At 36.9% G+C, this 20,800-nt stretch overlaps 1 protein-coding gene across 1 annotated transcript in view; it reads left to right on the forward strand.

The window, feature by feature from the left end:
• The window catches only part of PDE10A (phosphodiesterase 10A), a 303,256-nt gene that overhangs the window by 190,141 nt on the left and 92,315 nt on the right, over positions 1-20,800 (forward strand). Inside the window, exons 4-5 of the mRNA XM_060029658.1 lie at positions 16,996-17,116; positions 17,606-17,655. Of these exons, the coding sequence (XP_059885641.1) occupies positions 16,996-17,116; positions 17,606-17,655 (171 nt within the window). The remainder of the gene's footprint in view (positions 1-16,995; positions 17,117-17,605; positions 17,656-20,800) is intronic.

A 20,800-nucleotide genomic window follows, 5' to 3' on the forward strand; every position in this document is an offset into this window, starting at 1 on the left:
ACATTTCTGGTAATTGATCCAGAAATGGAAGATGTTTTTTCCATGAAGTCAAGTCAGATCTATAAGTCTGAAGCCCTTTCTCCGTCCCCTCTTTCTTCCTCTCTTTCTCCTTCCATCCCTCCCTCTCTCCGTGTCTTCCTCCTTTCCTGCCATTCCATAGACAAATATTTCTTGGGCATTTATATGCCAGGCACTGTTCTAGGTTTTAGGGATACAGTGCAGAACAGTATTCCAGTTATCATAGTATGGAAGGTGGTGGTGGAGACAGTTGCAAGTTTTGTTTTTAATTTTTATATATCAGGCAGTGATAAATATTATGATAAGTACATAGAAGAATAAAGCAGAATGAGCTGATAGAGAGTGATGGTGGATTAGGAGTGGTCTTAACTGTAGAGACAAAGCCAGGACAGAGGATGTGGTGCTAGGGGTGTGAGTGTGCAGCCAGGGATGGCTTACCAGGGTAATTGAGGAAATATTATGGGAGATGAAGGAGGGAACCATGCTGAGAACTGCGGGAAGAGCACTCCAGGCAGATGGCACAGCAAGTACAAGGGCCCAGAGGCAGGAAGGTTCACGTTACAGAAGGAGGTCATCTGGGCCAGAACTGAATGAGTGCAGGAAAGAGCCCTGGTCAGAGAGGTTGAGGCAGGAGGGGGTCTAGAGGGATGTGGTAGCTGTCATATCTGTGTCATTTGTTTTCATCTAGTCAGCGAAGTTAATCTTTTATTTTACTATTGTTGTTGTTGTTAAGTGGTTCCAGCTTCTGACAGGAAAAGAGAGAGAAAACAAGATAAGAAGAGTATTTGGGTCCTGAGTGCTAGAATATGAGAAGTTTAGCCAGGTCTAGAATTCGTGGGGACTGTCTTTGTCGCTCAAAATGCTGTAGATATGTTTCCTTATATTCTAATTTTTATATAGCAGTTTTAGTCTTATGAAATATGTCCTGAGGAAAAACACTGATTCAAGGCTACTTGATCAAAGGACACAAATATTTTATGACAATTAATATACATTGTTAAGTTGGTTTATCAAATTATTGTTCCAATTTAAGGTTTCATTGTAACCCAGTTTGATTAGCAATTATATCTCTTCTTGTGTAAATGGCATGCCATTATTTTAATATTTTTTTTAAAGCAAATAAACATATTGCCATATGTTAACTATGTTTCTTTTTGTGTGAATTGCATCTCTATGTCTTTTGCGTGTGATACATTCAAAAGAACTTCTCTGGTATAGTGTAAATCACACTTAGATTTGAATTTCTACTTTGCCACTCTTCATCTGGGTGACCTTTTAAAAAAATAACTTTTAAAAGGCTCAAATGTAAAATGGGGACAAAATCTACCAAACCTAAGGTGTGCAATAGGATGAAAATTTATATTCTTATATTCATTTCTAGAACACCAAAAATAAACTTTTTAAAAGCAGAGGGAATTAATGAAAAGAAATTAATGGCCCACAATTTAAAATACAGGCTTGATTAATAATGAAAAAGATATTTTCTTAAATAGATCAATAAAATAGGCTGTGTTTGGCAATCTATTCAAGAAATAAGAAAATAACAAATATTAAGGAATGCGAAAGGAAAGATAACTATAGTACAGGCAACAGGGCGATTATTACTAATTTAATAAGGAATAGTAGATACTAATGCATTTGAAAAATTAGATGTAATGGGAAATTTTAAGGAAATTATAAATTATTAAAATTGATTGAAAAAGAGTTAAGAAACCTAAATATATTGTTAACCAACGAAAAAAAACTGAAAAGTTATTAAAAGACCCCCCTAAAATGTCACGATACCCAAAAGCTTTTACTGGATAATTCCACCAAACATAAAAAAGGAGAAAATTCCTACATAATATAAAGTATGTATTTCCAAAGCTAAGAAAATAACTTATCTCACTCAAGACAGAATTTTATTCCTAAAACAAAAATTAGAGCATTATGCAAAATAGAAAAAGTATTGACCAGTTTTACTAGCGCAAACGTAAGTGCAGAAATCTTAATAAGTTTGGCAGCACTTGCATTGTCAAGGGTGGTGGCAGGTAGAGGCTAGTGCGGTCATCCTGGTGAGAGATGAAGATGGCTTGTCCCCGGCTGATGAGGATGGAGGTGGGGAGAAGTGTTTGGATTTGGTAGACTGAATTCTACGTATATTTGGAAAGTAGAGTGAACAAGAACTGCCGATTAATCAGACGTCTGGTATAAAAAGAGACAAAAAAGAGCAATGATCGCATCGAGGTTTTGCCTGAGCAGATGGAAGGGTGAGTTGCTATTACTTAGATGGGAGTGTTTGCCAGAGGGGCAGGTCAAGGTGTGTGTGGAGGAGGGGGAAACAGAAGCCACTACTGGGTGCTTAGTCTTAGATGTGCTAAGTCTGAGCTACTAGTAGATTTCTAAATAGAGATGTTAAGTAGTTGGCTGGGTATATTTAAGTCTGGAGTGTAGGGAAATGATCTGGATTAGAGATAGAACTCTGAGAAGTCTTAGTAACATGGACGAGTTGAGAATCATCAGCATGTAGGGTGGTATGCGGAGTGGTGAGGCTAGATGAGATCACCTAGGAAGTGCCTGTGGTTTGAGAAGAGGATAAAAACCAAAGGCCAGCCCCGGCACAGAACATTTAGAAGCCTGAGATGGGAGGAGGACCTACAGAGACTGAAAAGAGGTGTCCAAGGGGCAAGAGGAGGACCAGGGCTGTGTGCATCCTGGCAAGGAGGAGAAATTATGTCAAGACAGAGAGAATGATCACCGGTGTGTTAAATGCTGCCTGTATTTCAAGGGTAATGAAGCCTGAGAGTTGACAACTGGATTTGGCAAAGTGGAGTCATTGGTGACTTAAGTAAGAGCTGTTTCACTGGAGATATTAGGTTGAGTTTGAGAGAGAGAGAGAGAGAGAGAGAGAGAGAAAGAGAGAGAGAGAGAGAGAGAGAGAGAAAGAGGGAGAGGGAGAAGGAGAGGGAGGGAGAGGGAGAGGAAGAAGAGAAATTGTAGGCAGCAAATACAGACAATTGTTTTACAGAGTCTTGCCTTAAAAGAGAGAAGAGAAATAGGGTGGTAGCTAAATAGGGAGCTGAGATATTTTTCTTGAGATACAATTGACACATAATCTTTCGTTAGTTTCAGGTATACAACATAATGATTCAATATATGTGCATAGTGTGAAATTATCCTCACAATGGGTCTAGTTAACATCCACCACCACACATAGTTACAAATGTCTTTTTCCTTGTGGTGAGAACTGTTAAGATTTACTCCCTTTAGCAAGTTTCAAATATCCAATACAGTCTTATTAATTACAGTCACGATGCTGTGCATTATATCCCCAGAACTTACTTATTTTATAACTGAATGTTTGTATCTTTTGACCACTTTCCACTCTCCACCCCCGAGATATTTTCTTTTTAAAATGTTGGTTTGTCTTTTTAAAAATGGGATAAAAAAAATGGGATAAATGACAACAGAAATATACTAACGGAAATAATACAGTCGAGAGAGAAAGCGTGATGATCTGGGACAGGGGGCAAGTTGGCTGCCGCACAGCCCTTGAGTGCTCAAGGGGCCTCACCCACCTTCGGCAGCCTCCCCAGTACACAACAAGTCTTTTCCTTCGCAACTAATTCCCATTTACTCACTTTCAATTTCTTTTTATACCATATCAGTCTTAAAAAGAATTTTTAATTGGTTATCAGAAAACAAATATAACCAAAGAAACAAAATAGGGGAAGAAACAGAAGAGGAGAAATAAAAATTGGAATAGTCAGTACTTTTCTATGAATAAGCAGGCTGTTAACTTCCAGTTACGTGAAACTGAACCAAAGTAGGTTGCTTCACTTGTGTAAAGTTGACCTTAAAAATAAAAGACAGTTATTTTACCAGCAAGGTACGTTTTTTTCAGGAGTAGCAGAGAATTGCAATTTGGGATAAGAATGTTATAGCAAAGACTGTAAGCAAGTCCAGACAAAGAAGAGGAATGGTCTTTTACAGAGGAAAAGGGGAGGTTTGGAGGGGCTCTTGATAAGCAAGGAGTCCACTGGAGGAAACTGGGAGTTCAGAGTGTAGTGTCTTTTCATTGGCTGAGTTGTGACAGTCTCTTGTTGGCTGGGCTGTGCCTGGGCGGGGTGAAGATTTTCTTTTCTTCTACTGGGTAGTTAGGTAGTAAGCAGCCTTCTCCCAGTTGGAGATGCAAGGTAGTCTCTTCCTGTTTGGGGTCTGCATGAGAGTTCCCCCTTCTGCCCTTAACTGATTCCAATTTAAATAAGGTTTCCTTTATTTATTTTTACATGTCTTAGGGAAGGATACCAATCAATTATTCTTAAGGGCAAAGTTTTTATTGTCATTACTAAATTTCATAAAAGTACAAATCTGTTTATATAATCTTACATCCATCTTTAGTAAGTTTCAGAGACATACTATTAAAATGTGGTTCGCTGTTCAGTAAGTGAAGGTGATATACAAACAGCGAGAGTAGGTAGACACATGGCAGAATTATCTGCAGTAATGTTTCATGTTACCTGTACCCCGCCTCCAGCTGATAATCACGGGGCTCGTGTGCTGTGGCCCAAGGACAGAAGTTAGAATGTGTGGAGAAGCAGACAGAAAGCATGTCTTCTAAAATCTCCCTATATATAATTTACTTTAATCAGGATTTGGCTAAGAGGTGGGGTTTGGACAGTTGAATATGATACTTAGAAACAAGGCCCTAGAGGACAGGCAGGTCACCGTCCCATTGATTATCAGCATATCTGTAGGACGGAGAAGCCAGAGCTGGCAGAGAAGAGATGTAGCATTCCTATCAGGGAAAGTGAAATTCTGGCATTTTGGATTTTAAATATCAAAGAGCGCAACAAGTATTTCTCACCCTGATGGAAAATCACCCACTTTCCTGAGGAATACTGGCTGGAAGCCTGCAAGCAGGGTCTGTGTTTTCCATATCACACCGGTCAAAATAACTTCAGGCACTCCAACTTGAGTTTTGTGGAAACCCCAAAGAAAATGTCTCATAAAGCATGGCATTGTTTGTTTTAGCTAAATTTCATTTCACAGGCTTTGCCGCTAGTTATTAACTATAGCCATAGAAACCCGTGTGGAGTATCAGTTCTAAGCACCTCGGTTTCCTGAGAGAACTAGTTGCAAAATATTTCCCTGTGTAACTGAATGCATCCCTCTGCTCTATGAAAATATTTCATTCTATTTACATACTGGAAAACGGTGGTCAAAGATAGTGATTTTTGTTTGCTTGTACTAAGGATGAAACCCATAATCTTAACAATAAATTAAACATACCAATCATCTGTCTATTAAAGTTTGTTCCTGATCAATGATAATAAAATGATATGAGTGATGTATAGAATAATACAGATCCTATTAATCATGATGGTGGTGATTAAAAACAATATCAAACCATTATGATAATTCCTTTAAAAAATGGAAACTGAACACATTCTTCTTTCACAAGATTTTAAATTATTACCTGTTTTTTAAGACCCTTCTTGGCAACCACAACTTTATTTTAGAATATAGATGCTGAAAAGTGTTAACAATGGAGAAACAGTATTAAGCTGTTTGGTCTTAGTAGAGTTTGGTCTTGGCCACAGAACCAAAGGCTAATTAAAGGCCATTGTTTTGTGCACATTTCCTTATTGAATGAAAAACGAAAATAGTAATGATCCAGCCAAAGAGTAGTTGTGCATAAAATCCAGTTTTTCCTAGATCGCAGTTTATTACATTAAAGGTGGCAACAAAGTCATAAATATGTCTCATTTTTGCCATAGATATTATCACAAGCTGATATTTTCTTGTTTATCACTTTCTCCTCACTGGGATTTAAATTCCGTGAGCGTTAGAGCCTTATCTGATACTTACAATAGTGCTTGACACGTTGGTGAATAAATATTTGTTTAAAAAGACTTATTGACTTACTGACATTCAGAAGTATACCTACTAGGTAAAGCCCTTAGATACATCTTTTGTTTCTCTAACCTTCTCTTTATTCATCTTCTCCTGATAACTTAATTTGTTTTCTATTAGCAGTCTTAAGTGATTTGAATCTATTTTACTTGAGTGATTTGAAACTATTTTATCTTGAGTGATTTGAAACTATTTTATCTCCTGGAGTCATTCTTCCTAAATTAAATTTTTATTATGAAAAGCCCTTTCATCTCATGGACCTTTTTGCCCTAAATTAAATTAGTTAATAATAGTCCTTTGAAAACTTAAGTGTTCTTTAGGAATATTAGTTTTTATTATTTCTGTCCTTGTGTTGAGCTGATGATGTGTTTTCAAAAGAATGCCTCCCTCATTTATAGACTCTCAGCCTGCTTGCTTTCGCCGCTTTTAACGTGAATTTACTGTCTTTCGTAAGTGTAAGCTGTGATCATTCTGTCCTCATGTCCTGCTCGTTGCTCTCCTGCCTTCCTCCTGTTTTCTCCATCCTTTGCAGCTTTTCGTAAGACGCTTCCTCTGAACTAGCGCCACGTGTAGCCTTCCCTCTGCACTCAGTTATGTGGCAGGACAAGCGAGGCAGCTTCCTCTTAGTGTTAGGATGGGCTCAGTTAGTTAAGATGAATATCTACTAATCCCTTGCTTGCTGTTGAGGACTCCTTTTAAAATAAGCATTTGCAAAAGGGTCAGTAGCACCCTCTTTCCTAGCCCTGTTCTCTTTTTCTCCCACGATGCCTTTGAGGCCACAGGTTTTCTTAACTGTTCATTGCGATTGCTCATCCTTAGAGTAGTTAAAATTCTTCTGCCTATGAACACCTATGGTGTTTGTGTGAAGTAAATGACCTATATTTATAACTTATTTTCCTCTAAAATACTCAAATCATTTTGATAACTTGATCTTTAATATATAACATTGAAAAATGTTTGCCACTTTCTTGTCAAGTTAAACATGCATTTACTTTTTGACCCAGGAATATCCCTGTCATGTATTTGCCTAGTATAATTTTGTTTCTATTTTTTTCTGAGAATTAAGTATTACTTTTTAAAAAATTTATTTTTTATTGAAGTATAGTTGCTATGCAATATTATATAAGTTACAGGTATACAGTTTAGTGATTAACAATTTTTAAAGGTGATACTTCATTTATAGTTATTATAAAATATTGGCTATATTCTTCATGTTGTACAACATATTCTTGTAGCTTATTTTATATGTAATATAATAGCTTGTACCTCTTAATCCTCTACCCCTGTATTGCCCGTCCCCACTTCCCTCTCCCCACTGGTGACCATTAATTTGTACTCTATATCTGTGAGTCTGCTTCTTTTTCATTTTATTCACTAGTTGTATCTTTTATATTCCACATATGATATCATACAGTATTTGTCTTTCTATTTCTTATTTCACTTAACATAATGCTCTCCAAGTCCATCCATGTTGCTGCAAATGGGAAAATTCACTTCTTTTTTACCGCTGAGTAGTACTCCATTGTATATATATAACACATCTTCTTTATCCATTCATCTGTTGATGGACACTTAGGTTGCTTCGATATCTTGGCAATTGTAAATAATGCTGCTATGAACACTGGGGTACATGTATCTTTTTGAATTAGTGTTTTTGGGTTTTTTTGGATATATACCCAGGAATGGAATTGCTGAGTCATAAGGTAGTTTTATTTTTAGTTTTTTGAGAAACCTCCATACTGTTTTCCACAGTGGCTGCACCAATTTACATTCCCACCAGCAGTGCACAAGAGTTCGCTTTTCAACAACATGTGTTATTTGTGATTTTTGATGATAGCCATTCTGATAAGTGTGAGGTAATATCTCACTGTGGTTTTGATTTGCATTTTCCTGATGATTAGTGATGTTGAGCATCTTTTCATGTGCCTCTTGGCCATCTGCATTTCCTCTTTAGAAAAGTGTCTATTTACTTCTTCTGCCCAATTTTTAATCAGTTGTTTTTTTTCATGTTGAGTTGTATGAGCTGTTTATGTATGTTGGATGTTAACCCCTTATCAGTCATATCATTTGAAAATATCTTCTCCCATTCAGTAAGTTGTCTTTTTGTTTTGTCAATGATATCCTTTGCTGTGCAAAGGCTTTTAAGTTTAATTAGGTCCCATTTATTTATTTTTGCCTTTGTTTCCTTTGCTCTAAGAGATCCAAAAAATATTGCTGTGATTTATGTCAGAGTGTTCTGCCTATGTTTTCCTCTAGGTGTTTTCTGGTATCTGGTCTTACATTTAGGTCTTTAATCCATTTTGAGTTTATTTTTGTGTATAGTGTTAGAGAATGTTCTGATCTCATCTTTTTACATGTAGCTGTCCAGTTTTCCCGACACCACTTACTGAAGAGACTGTCTTTGCTCCATTGTATATTCTTGCCTCCTTTGTCATAGATTAATTACCTATATAAGTGTGGGTTCATTTCTGGGCTCTCTATTCTGTTTCATTGATCTTTGTGTCTGTTTTTGTGCCAGTATCATACTGTTTTGATTACTGTGGCTTTGTAGCTGTAGTCTGAAGTGGGGAACCATTACTCCTCCAGCCCTGTTCTTTTTCTCAAGATTGTTTTGTCTATTCGAGGTCTTTTGTGTTTCCATACAAATTTTTAAACTATTTGTTCTAGTTCTGTGAAAAATGCCATTGGTATTTTGATAGGGATTGCACTGAATCTGTAGATTGCCTTGGGATGTATGTCATTTTAACATTATTGATTCTTCCAATCCAAGAACACTGTTTATCTTTCCAAATGTCTGTGTCTTCTTAAATTTCTTTCATCAGTGTCTTATAGTTTTCCAAGTACAGGTCTTTTGCCTTCTTAGATAGGTTTATTCCTAGGTATTTTATTCTTTTTGATGTGGTGGTAAATGAGATTGTTTCCTTAATTTCTCTTTCTGATAGTTCATTGTTAGTGTATAGAAATGCAACAGATTTCTGTATGTTAATTTTGTATCCTGCAACTTTACCAAATTCATCGATGAGCTCTAGTACTTTTCTGATGGTGTTTTTAGGGTTTTCTGTGTATAGTATCATGTCATCTGCAAACAGTGACAGTTTTACTTTTTCGTTTTCAATTTGTATTCCTTTTATTTCTTTTTCTTCTCTGACTGCTGTGGTTAGGACTTCCAAAAGCATGTTGAATAAAAGTGGCGAGAGTGGACATCCTTGTCTTGTTCCTGATCTTAGAGGAAATGCTTTCAGCTTTTCATCATTGAGTATGATGTTAGCTGTTGGTTTGTTACATGTGGCCTTTATTCTAATATAATTGAAAACCTGTGTTCACAAAATGACTTCTGCAAGAATGTTCATAACAGCTTTATTCCCAACATTCCAAAGCTGGAAACAAAAACATCCCAGATATCCAACAATAGTAGAACAGATAAACAATTTGTGGTATATTTATACCACAGATGCTACCAGAAATAGAAAGGAACAAGCTACCAGAACACACACCAACATGGATGAATATCAATAATACTATGTTGAACAAATAAAACAAGATTCAAAATAGTTCATGTGTGTGATTCCATTTCCATAAAATTCTTAAAACAGGCACCACTCTAGTGGGAAGATGGTTAATTAAGAAGGACCATGGGAGGGACTTTATAGAAAGATGAAATGTTCTATACCTTTATTATTATTGCTGAGATGTTTATTATTTATTTTAAAAATTACATTTATTTTAAAAATTATTTTCCTTTTCTTTTCTTGACAAATAATAATTGTATATGTCTAAAGTATACAGGGTGATGATTTGATATATGTTGTAACATGATTACCACAATAAAGTTAATTAATACAGTCATCACTCACATAATTACTTTTTTCTTTTTTTGTGTGTGGTGAGAATGCTGAAGATCTACTCTTAGCATATTTCAGGTATGCAATACAGTATTCAGGTCTTACATTTAAGTCTTTATTTCTAGTTGATTTTTGTGTATGGCATATGATAAGGGTCCAATTTCATTCTCTTGTATGTGAATATCCAGTTTTCCCATCAACATTTATTGAAGTGACTATCCTTTCAATGCTGTGTATTCTTGTTGCCCTTGTTAAAGAGTAGTTGACCTTATATGCATGGGTTTATTTCTGGGCTCTCTATTCTGTTCCATTTGGTAAGTGTCTGTTTTTATGACAGTACCATACTGTTTTGATTACTATAGCTTTATAATATAGTTTGAAACCAGGACGTGTGATGCTTCCACCTTTTTTCTTCTTTCTCAAGATTGCTTTTGCTATTCAGAGCCTCTTATGGTTCCATACAATCTTAGGATTGTTTATTCTATTTCTAGGAAAAATGCCACTGGAATTTTGATAAGGATTGCATTGAATCTGTAGATCACTTTGGATACCACTGACATTTTAACAATATTAATTCTTCAAATTCATGAGTATGGGGGTATCTTTTCATTTATTTGTGCTTTCTTGTATTTCATTCATCAATGTTTTATAATTTTTAGCATACAGATCTTTTACCACCTTGGTTAAATTTATTCTTAAGTATTTTATTCTTTTTCATGCTATTGTAAATGAGACTGTTATTTAATTGCTTTTTCAGATAGTCTGTGAATAGAAATGCAACTAATTCCTGTATGGTGATTTTGTGTGTCTTAATTAGTGTATATGTTACAAGAATGTATCTGTTTGTCAAAACTTAATGAATTGTACATTTCATTTTTGTATATTTTAGTATTTCTTACATTTACCTAAAAATCTAAAACATATTGACAACTAGTTAGTAGGTTTGCTATTTTCAGTGACATGGCTTAACAATTCCGAAACTACTTCCGTATGTTCTAGGCTTGAGAAAATATGTAAATATGTTATAGTCATTGCCAGTAAGATATTTCATTGTTGGGTAAGGAATTACAGATATAGAAATGGGGAATATTAGAATGTGTACACTGTGGTGTTTGGTTGAAATTGAAAGTATCAGTAAGAACTCATAGTTTTTAATCTTTTACTCTACATGTATTTATAAATAAGTAAACAATTACATATTTGTATATATGTATATATATATTTACATAAGGCCCTCTCATATATATATATATATATTATATTTGTGTCGATAAGGAGCCTAGAAGCAATGACAGCAGTGGGCACATATAGCTCCAGCTCTTAGATTTTAAATGTCATTTGCCACTAAAAGGATCTAGGACTTCTTTTAAGAAACAAAAATGGCTGGTTCAAGCGCTAGCAAAATATTTGATGAGAAAGTAAGAAAGTCTTGAAAGCATCATGAAAATTTGTCAAAAGGGCATAGGAGATATCTTAAAGGGCTTCCCATTGGTCAAATCTGGGACAATTTGAGCATTAAAATGCATGTATAACAGTATTAATTAATATTAATTACACATGTTGAATAAAATAAGCATCTGTGAGTCCAGGCTCACAGATGAATGAATGAGGGAAAACAGAAAGCTCTTCTTCCCAGTAGAATGCCAAATAGCAAATGTAGGATGGTTGATAGTATTCTAGCTTCATCACCTCATTGTATTGTTGCCGAAAACACAGAACCTGAATCTAATCTTGAGAAAATATCAGACAAATCAAAATTGGCCCATATTCTTCAAAAACATCAAGTTCAAGAAAGGCTTGAACACAGAAAGGCTGTGGAATTGTTCCACATTAAAGTATACCAAAAAGACACGACAGCTCGATGCCATATATGATCTGGAGTTCAAACCTGGACCACTGAGCGGGGGATAATTATAAAGACATTATTGGGACAAGGTATGAAATTTGAATGTGATTTTTTTAAATTTTAATTTAATTAATTAATTTTTTATACAGCAGGTTCTTATTAGTCATCTATTTTATACATATTAGTGTATACACGTCAATCCAAATCTCCCAGTTCATCCCACCCCCCCCAATTTCCCCCCTTGGTGTCCACATGTTTGTTCTCTATGAATGTGAATTTTTAATTAGCTAATATTGTTGTAGCAATGTTAATTTTTCTGATTATGATAACTGCATTGTAACTATGTCTCTCACATTCAGTGTACAAATTCAGTGTATTCTCTTAATATTCTTTTTCTTAGGAAGCATATACTGAAGGTTTGGGTAAAAGGAGCATACCAACTTGTTCTCAAATATCCAGAAAAAAATATTTATTACTGTTGTGTGTATATATGTGTGTGTATAGATAGAAAAGATGGAGCAAGAGAGAGAAAGAAGAAGGAGAAAGAGAAAAAGAAGGAGGAGAAGGAGAAGGAAGGAGGGAGGAAGGAAGGAAGGGAAATAATTTACCAAGAGTATAAGGCAAATATGACAAAATGTAAATAATTGTTGGTATGCGGGAGTTTCATGTACTAGTCTTGTAGTTTTCTGTAGGTTTGAAATTACATCAAAACAAAAAGTTATTTTTTTAAAAAAAAGGTAAATTTAAAAAAGAAACAGGAAAAATCTAAAGAATGATGATGAGAAGATATTATTCAAACATTGAGCTTCATACTGGAAACTAAGAGCTCATTTTGCATGCCTTTAAGTATTTATCCAACTTAACACCCATGTCACTCTGTTTTCTAGTGTGTTTGTTACAGTGCTTCGAGATATGTCAGTAACCCCTCACAGAGTCATGGGCTCTTGGGGCCAGCAGGCATCACAGACTTCATCTTGTTCTCTCTCCCATTCCATTCTTGAATTGCCTCTAAACTCTTGTGGTGGTCTTCCAACCTGTGTTTAAACGCCTAATTCACTTTAGCAAGTCTGAGGACATTTACTCTTCTGGTGAGACCAGGTCTCAGCTTTCTTTCTGAACCAAGAGTTAATACTTCTCCATTCATTACCACTGTGTCTCATAAAATACTATTTCCCTCTGGCTGAAAGAGTGGCCGTTCCCCTGCTTCCCAAACTGTGTTCCAAATGCCGTTAGGCACCACAACAAACCCACAGGGATGATTTAGGACATACTAATGGGATTTAGGACATCCCATTGTTTCATGGGAAACAATACCGTCTGTCAGAGCTTGCTGGAGCTCACAGTTTCAGTAGTAACCTGACATAGTTCCCGGTTTTAATGTTAGGTCACTACAGTCCTGTCAATGAAGTCGTATCTCTGCAAATCCATTGTTTTAGTGGTTGTTCTAATGAAAAGCAAGTACTGCGTGAAAACCAGCGTGGAACAGAAAATGAGGTTGGCCATGTCCAGTTTGATTCTAAGGTTTATACCGCCCAACTCATTGTACCTTAGAGTTCTAACTCATCTTGATTGAGGAATGTCTCAGTGATACTCAGTATATACTTTATATGGGTTCTTTTAATAAAGGCAGTGGTGAAAGGACTTTGTGACGTTAAAAATGCTGTGCAAACACAAGTTCTTAACAACTTCATGAATATACTATCGTAATTTTCTATTAGTCAAGACATAGAATTGAAAGTTTATTCAACTGAATGGAATTGATCCCTTAGTAAACTTTCTTCATCATGTTGTTTCCGTAAGAGAAGTGCGTTTTTGGATGTTCATCTCCACTTGTTGCGTCTTCCTTCCCTCTCGTGTTAGGGCTCATGACCAGCAAGATGGCCATAAGGCTAAGAACCAAATAATAATTATTCCTGTTATTCACATTTATATATAATTTAAAGTTTTCAATATATTATGGTTTGAATGATCCACTAACTATGGATGTACGTCTTTAATATTTTAGAGGTAATATTACATTTGTATAGTTTAGTAATCATAATTAAACATTTTTCTCTTATGAGATTTATGCAATTGTCATTGCTTATCAAAGCGAACAGGGTGTACTAACCCATCTGTTAGGTTCAAGATTAGAATTTGAAGTTTAATATAAACAACAACAAAATCGAGGTCATAGATCATCACAGAAGGTTACTGTTGAAAGGTATTTTAAAGACAATATATTTCAATCTTCTTGTTACACAAAAGAAAAAAATGAAGCCCAGAGACTTGAAAGGAAATCTCATGATAAACTGTCCATAACCCCAAATGTCTTCTTGTTCTCACTTGTGTGTGACAACCCATTTCCTGTCCAAAAGAGATGGAGAACAGCTGGTTATTAATGTCAGCGCTGCATTCTGGTCATTTTAAAGGGCCTATTCTCAGAATTACATTGTCAAGAGAAAAGGGTCAGTCTGTATATCATTTTTATAGGGACTCCTCTATTGAGTGACTAAACACCCACCTTAAAACTAGCTAAAGTATCCCTTCCCCACCAAAAAGAGGGTATATTCGAAGAATGGATTGATTCATGAAAAAGAAATGCCTAGGGATAGAATTTTAGGCTTGAAGGCTTTTGCATGGCTGGGTCTAGGGGTTCAAAGTCTGTCATTATGACTCAGTCTCTATCTCTTGGCTTCAGTCTCAGATAAGCTCTTTCCTAGGACTTTGGGGTGGGGGGGTTATAGAATGAGTGGTTCTGATGAGCAGTAAGGAAGAAAGGGTATATTAGAGTAGAATATTTTCTCTGGAGTTCTTCAGAACTTGGAATAGCTCAAAAAGGATCCTTTTACAGATGATAAGAAACAACAAAAGCTTTTGCGACCCCACACAATGCTGTCACGTTTTGTAGGCATTGGAATTTCAAGTGTTCTTGATTCTTATGCACCTTTTCACTATCACTCTGCTAATTTCCCCTTCGCCCAGTGCACAGTTACCCAGCTTAAAGACAGCAGACCTCTTTGGGGAATGTAGGAAGAAGCACTGTAAAGTTGGGTCTGTGAATCAAAATCCTTCCTCAAGGGGACCTGGTCTCCCCTGGCTTTATTCAAGAAGTTCTGTGAAGTGGCTCAAGTCTGGAATTCATTGAGGTACCTGACTTCCTGCTGTGGTAATTAAGTCAGATTTTTGTTCGCTTAACCCAGAACTTCTCTCTCCAGACAAATGAAAAAATAGTAGGTCGCCCTATCTATTTCAGTTCCAGGAACACTGATCGAGTGCTTGATCCAATGTCGAAGAGCTCTACTGGCCAGGTCATTCTGATAGCAGCTTCCATTTTGTCCATTTTGCTAACAGTACCTTATCTCTGGAGATTATGTGCTGCCTCTTGTCCCCTCGACGCCAAGATCCCATCTTCTCAGTGAAGCAGGGGACCCTGTTGGAGGGCGGTGGTGCCCCTAGTCATCCGAGGCCCACACTGCAGAGCTCTTCACACAGGCCAGGCGGGTGTGGCCTCGGGATGCATTTTTCATGGCCTTGATGAAGGGAGTGCCCGTGGGATATAGCTAGGGGATGGGTAAACGGGTCCTGCAGGACAAATCCCTTCTAGCATTCCAGTGTTGCCAAGGTTGGAATATATACCAGGGAAGTTCTGGTTTTTCAGCCTCATTTAATGTCAGCCATTTGGGGGAATAGGTTTTAGCCAAGCAAGCACTGGCGCACTGAAGCCAGTACTTCTGCTTTTTGCACCCATATAAATTTGCCTTCCACCATCGTCTTTATTCTAGCGTGTTCCAGCACCTGCGAATAGCACCAGCCTATGCCATTCTCCTTTGTTTCCGAGGTTTCTATACCTCAGCTAAATCTAATCCATTCCCTTCGGTGTGTACTCATCTCTCGACAAGCCATCCTTGATACTTGATTTTCTGGGTAATAGGTCAGAAGCCAAGAGAGGTGATGGATGATGGGCAGACTTCAGCCCTTACGGGTTCTAAGTTTCATTGGAGTCTGTCCCCATATCTCATGTCACTGAACCTTCCCTTCCCTGACCATCCTATTTAAAAGGTAGCCCTCTCCCTCCAAAGGCATTTACTGTCAGCCGTCCCAGCTCTCCTTTCTGCACCGTGACCACTGCCTTCCTTCACACCGTGTAGATTACTTATTCTCTTCCAATGGGAATGTAAGTTCCTTGAGGACTGGAACTTTATTTTGTTCATGCTCTAGCATCTTTTGTTTCTAGAAGTGTTCCTACGTATAGTAGGTTGTCAGGATTGGCTGCGCATGTCTGTGGAATGATTGACTGACTGGTTCAGCCATTCTTTATTCATTTCACAGGTGTTTACTGAGTACAGTGCTCAACAGTAACAGGAAGCAATAGGCCTGCTGAGAGGGAGAGAGAGAGAGAGAGGGCGAGAGAGACAGAGACAGAGACAGAGAGAGAGAGAGAGAGACAGAGAGAGAGAGACAGAGAGAGAGACAAAGAGAGAGAGAGAGAGGAAGAGAAAGAGAGAGAGAGAGAAAGAGAGAGAGAGAGAGAGAAAGGGGGGGGGAGAGAGAGAGACAGAGAGAGACAGAGAGAGGTGGCTTGAGACGGATTCCAAGGCAGAAAATAACCACATCTTGCAGCGCGAAGGCCACGCTGGGAGGAGGCTGTTGTTCTAAGTACAGTGGGAAAAACCCCAAGAGTGTTTTGAGCCACAGAATTTTATTTTATTTTAAAGTTCGCCATGGTTGATGTTAGAAGAGGCTTAGGAAGGCAAGCTGTGTAGCAGGGAAGCTCCCTAGAAGACTGTTTTCAGCCCTTTGAAGAAGACACAGTGCTGGTTATAGCAGTTTCGCTTCCACCTTCTTCCCAGACCTTTGTCCACCTGCTGTTGTTCCTGCACCGCGGTGCAGCCTAGGGCCACGGGCTTGCAGCGGGGCTGCTGCTACTACGGCGGCGGCTCCTGAGCTCGTTCTAGTGACAGAATTGAGGTCAGACTAGAGTGGTCGCCACGTGGACCCAAGTGAGTGGAGAGTAATAGACTTTGTTTCACCCGGTGCGATGCACGGGGGGGCTTTTCTAGCTTATTAGGATGTTTCATTCAGTTAGCGAACTTTCGAACTGTTTTTACTGATCTAGTTGCCTGATACATCATATATCAATATAAAACTTCAGAAACAAAATTGTAATTTGTAACATTCGATGTTTTAGCATAAATAAGCATGCATGGAGTCTATAGATAATTCTGAGTAAGTTGTAGCAATTTTAATTTTCAATCTGTGTTTATAGTAGATCATAATATTTAAATCATGCTCTATAAAAGCATAATGAATAGCTATTACATAACATAAAGCCATATATATTAATAGTATGTTTTACAAGCTAAGGAATTTTTATTTTATTATATTTAATTATGTCTTTTCTTTTATTCATAGTATCAAGATACAAATATGCAGGGAGTTGTATACGAACTAAACAGCTATATAGAACAACGGTTGGATACAGGAGGAGACAACCAACTACTCCTCTATGAATTGAGTAGCATCATTAAAATTGGTAAGAAACGTTTTATATTCCTCCTAGTAGAAAAATTAAACCGAAGATAAAGTTAAATTATGTTCTCTTCACTGATGATATATAAGCATATGTACATCGTTCTTTCCGGTTGATGCCTATATTATTGGTTATCCAGTATTATGAATATCCCTTTGTCTAGTTTTAAATACTTTAAAAATTAAATGTAAGTCTCAAATTTAAAAAATATTTTCTAATAGTTCTGATATGCACGTTTTGACAGATGTATTATTACGTAGTACATTGCTGTATGCATTTGCGGGTGTCACATCTTAAAAACTGCAATAGCTAATATTCTCATTATGTGATTCAGTAAAGCCATAAATTATTTTGTTCAGTTTACTGCATGACCGTTAATTTTGCTAACAAATCCATTCAAAAGACTCATATTTGAGGTCTCACCTTAGAGAATTCACGCATGTTATATTCTTCCATTGAGATTAGTTTCTTCCTTTTTTATTACTTTGGCAGCCACAAAAGCTGATGGATTTGCACTGTATTTCCTTGGAGAGTGTAATAATGTAAGTATCTAAATTTAGATATAGGTGCTCTAGATAAGAGAATGTTATAAGCTTCTTTAAAAAGATAAACTATTATGTTACAAACAACTTAATAGATGTATCATAATTAAGTACCTTAAAGCTCATTTTGTATTTTGTTTCTATATGTGGTTATTACCAGTTGGGAATATTGCCAACATGGTGACATTTAGGCATAAAATCATATAATTTAATTGTTTTGGTTTTGGTTTGTGGCATCCTATTTTCTGAATGGCATTTCTAGACTTACTGTTTGGTATAGAAGGTCTTTCCTCACTGTGGGCTGGGATGTCAGGGACAGTCTATGCCTTTTTCACACACAATCCGCAGTAGAAGAAAATGAGAGCAGAAGTTTTATGTGAATATTCTAGATAGTTTTTAAGATGACTCTCAAAGTGCAGGGATGGAGTTGCTAGGTATAGATTTCTGAGCTGTGGCGGCCGTGGCTCAGACTGTTTGGTGGCATGGGGCTGCCCAGGGGTGCCTGGTCCAGCCTTTGGTGCGCCAGGCAGACCCTGTGTTTCTGGTTTGACTCACTGCAAGCACAGTCCACTGTCAAGTGCAGCTTGCATAGGCACTTTCAAAAGTATTTTGAGGCATTCCATTACTGGCATCTGAGTTTTATTATGGTATTAACACATATGTAACATTTTAGAAAAATGCTCTGAACCAATAACACCTATATTCATAGCCGAAATGTATAAGACTCCGTTACAAGGTTATTTTGCAAACTTTTACTGTGTATTTCTTGTGCGTTTGGTATTGTTATTTGAGATTTGGGATGTATTTTTGCAATGTGATATTTGTTTTTGTGAGTAATCAAAACTCACAAAATATATAGTATAATATTATATAATATTTATATTATATAAAATGTTAGTAGGAATAGAGACACAGTAGTCTGAGATTTTTAATAGTATTCATGTGCAAAGCACAGCAGTAGTTGCACAAAAAGTATTTATTGGCTGAACGACTTAGCTCATAACTGATCCTCTCCATTTGCACGGCCCTCGTTTCCCCTTGCGTTGTGATAATCTATGTTACAAGATTAAAAGCTCTTTAGGACAAGGACCTTTCCTTATTCACTTCTGTATTCACCTAGCATCTCTCCTAGTGCCTTTCGCATAAACAGTCAACAAGAGGGTTTAGTAAATTGAATTATTCACAATTACTCCCACTTGTAAATACTTTATGTTTTACATACCGATAGTATTTTAGAATGGCTAAGCTACTGAAATAGCAAACAGATCTCTTTCCTCTTCATTCCAAAAATTGTTTCTAAAATTTGAGATTTTTACTTAAAAATCAAAACTTCCTTTCAGAAAATTATTATATAATTTGCCGTAATTTTTATGATATCTGGTATGTTTATTATCATGTAACTGCGATAGTCCGCATCTCATTCCTCCTTCCCCGACATCTCCAGACAAACCCACAGGGGTTGGCCATGGCAGCCGTGTTTGTTTCATGTGACCCCTGACCTTCAGTCACAGCTCTTTGTGGCCCAAACGGGGACCAGTCAGATTCTCTACTGAAACCTGGATCGTGGACTCAGCATTCTAGCCGTTTACCTGAAAAGAAATGATATGAACCCTAGGCCGAGGCTGCCACGGTGGGTCGGCCCTTTTCTGCTCCACTTGAAGGAGAATGGGGAGAATGGGGAGACCTTGTCTGCAGAGGTCGAAGAGCGGCGGGCGCCTCGAGGCCTGGGTCTGCAGTGTGGGCATCTCCAACGGTGCTTGACTCTTGGAGCCTGGATTTAGACTCCCAAACCCCATGCTGTTAATCACTTGGCTATACTTTTCACTTCATTGTTTGCATACTTCTGCGTGATTATGATTTAGAAAACACTTCTGTATCAATGTATCAATGTATTGATCAATCAATTGATACATTGTATCAATCAATGTATCAATCAAACACTTCTGTCAATCACCTAAGGCAGTATCAATTCAGGACAATTTTAATCAAATGATCTAGTTGAGATTTTTTTTCAGACTACTGAGTGGTACAGATGCAAGCCTCAGATCCACATGATGTGCAGTTATTATTTTTCAGAGGAGATTTTTATTTTCCCTCCAGCAATAAATCCAAGATAATCTGGTTTCCTTGTAATCCCCTTGCAGCTGTAAGTATATTCACCCTTCAAACTAAGATGAGCCCATTGCCCTTTGCTGGTCCTGGCCCCATCCATGCAGCTGAAAATCCACATGAAACTTTACAGTCGGCCCTCAGTATCCACGGGTCCACATCTGCAGACTCAAATCAGCCGCAGATGGGTAGTACTACCACGGCATTTACTGAAATAAATTAACGGATCCACACAGTTCAAACCCATGTTGTTCAAGCGTCAACTCTATATCTAGGCTTTCGTTGATGCTCTCAAGAAAAAGACAGTTTGGGATTTGCTTACCTCACAGGGTTCCTTTATCTGCTTCCTTTTAGATTTCTGTGTATTCCTCCATTCTTCCCAGCCCAGCAGTGCATTATAAAATATTTGTGAAATATACTTTATCCAGCTTTTAAATAATTTTAAAATTGTTTTTTTCAGGAATGTCAAATTATCTAATCTGCCATATTGCTTGCAACAGATGTTGACATACTTCTAAAATGTAAGCTAACCATATTAAATAAAATAAAACACTTTTTTTAACAATGAGCAGATACATGTATATTTTCTTATATTTCTTCCTTTGTACGTGAAAGGTAGCATATTATAGATATTTATCAATGTTTTTAAAAATTGTCTCTGGATTTTGAATCATAGTTAGAAAGTGTTTCTTAATAACTCACTTTCAAAACAAAATATATATACTTTAGTGACAAAATTATAATAATGCAACCCAAATGGACTGAGATAAAATTTTTAGTCTATATGAATAAATACCAAGGATTAAGACAGACATGGCAGGGACTATAACATTCTTATACTTATAAAAGTATTAATTTCTTTTTTCGTAAATGAGAATCAGTAGAAAAAATTTAATTTCTGAAATTGATGCATTGAGAAATATAATATAAATAATATTTAAATACATCAAAAGTTATACTAGGAGAATTTAAAAGCCACATTCATATTACCAGAGAGGAAAAATTTAAAGAAAACATAGAAAGTTTAGGAGATGAT

This window comes from Delphinus delphis, chromosome 14 (assembly GCF_949987515.2).
Source record: "Delphinus delphis chromosome 14, mDelDel1.2, whole genome shotgun sequence".
NCBI classification, from domain to species: domain Eukaryota; kingdom Metazoa; phylum Chordata; class Mammalia; order Artiodactyla; family Delphinidae; genus Delphinus; species Delphinus delphis.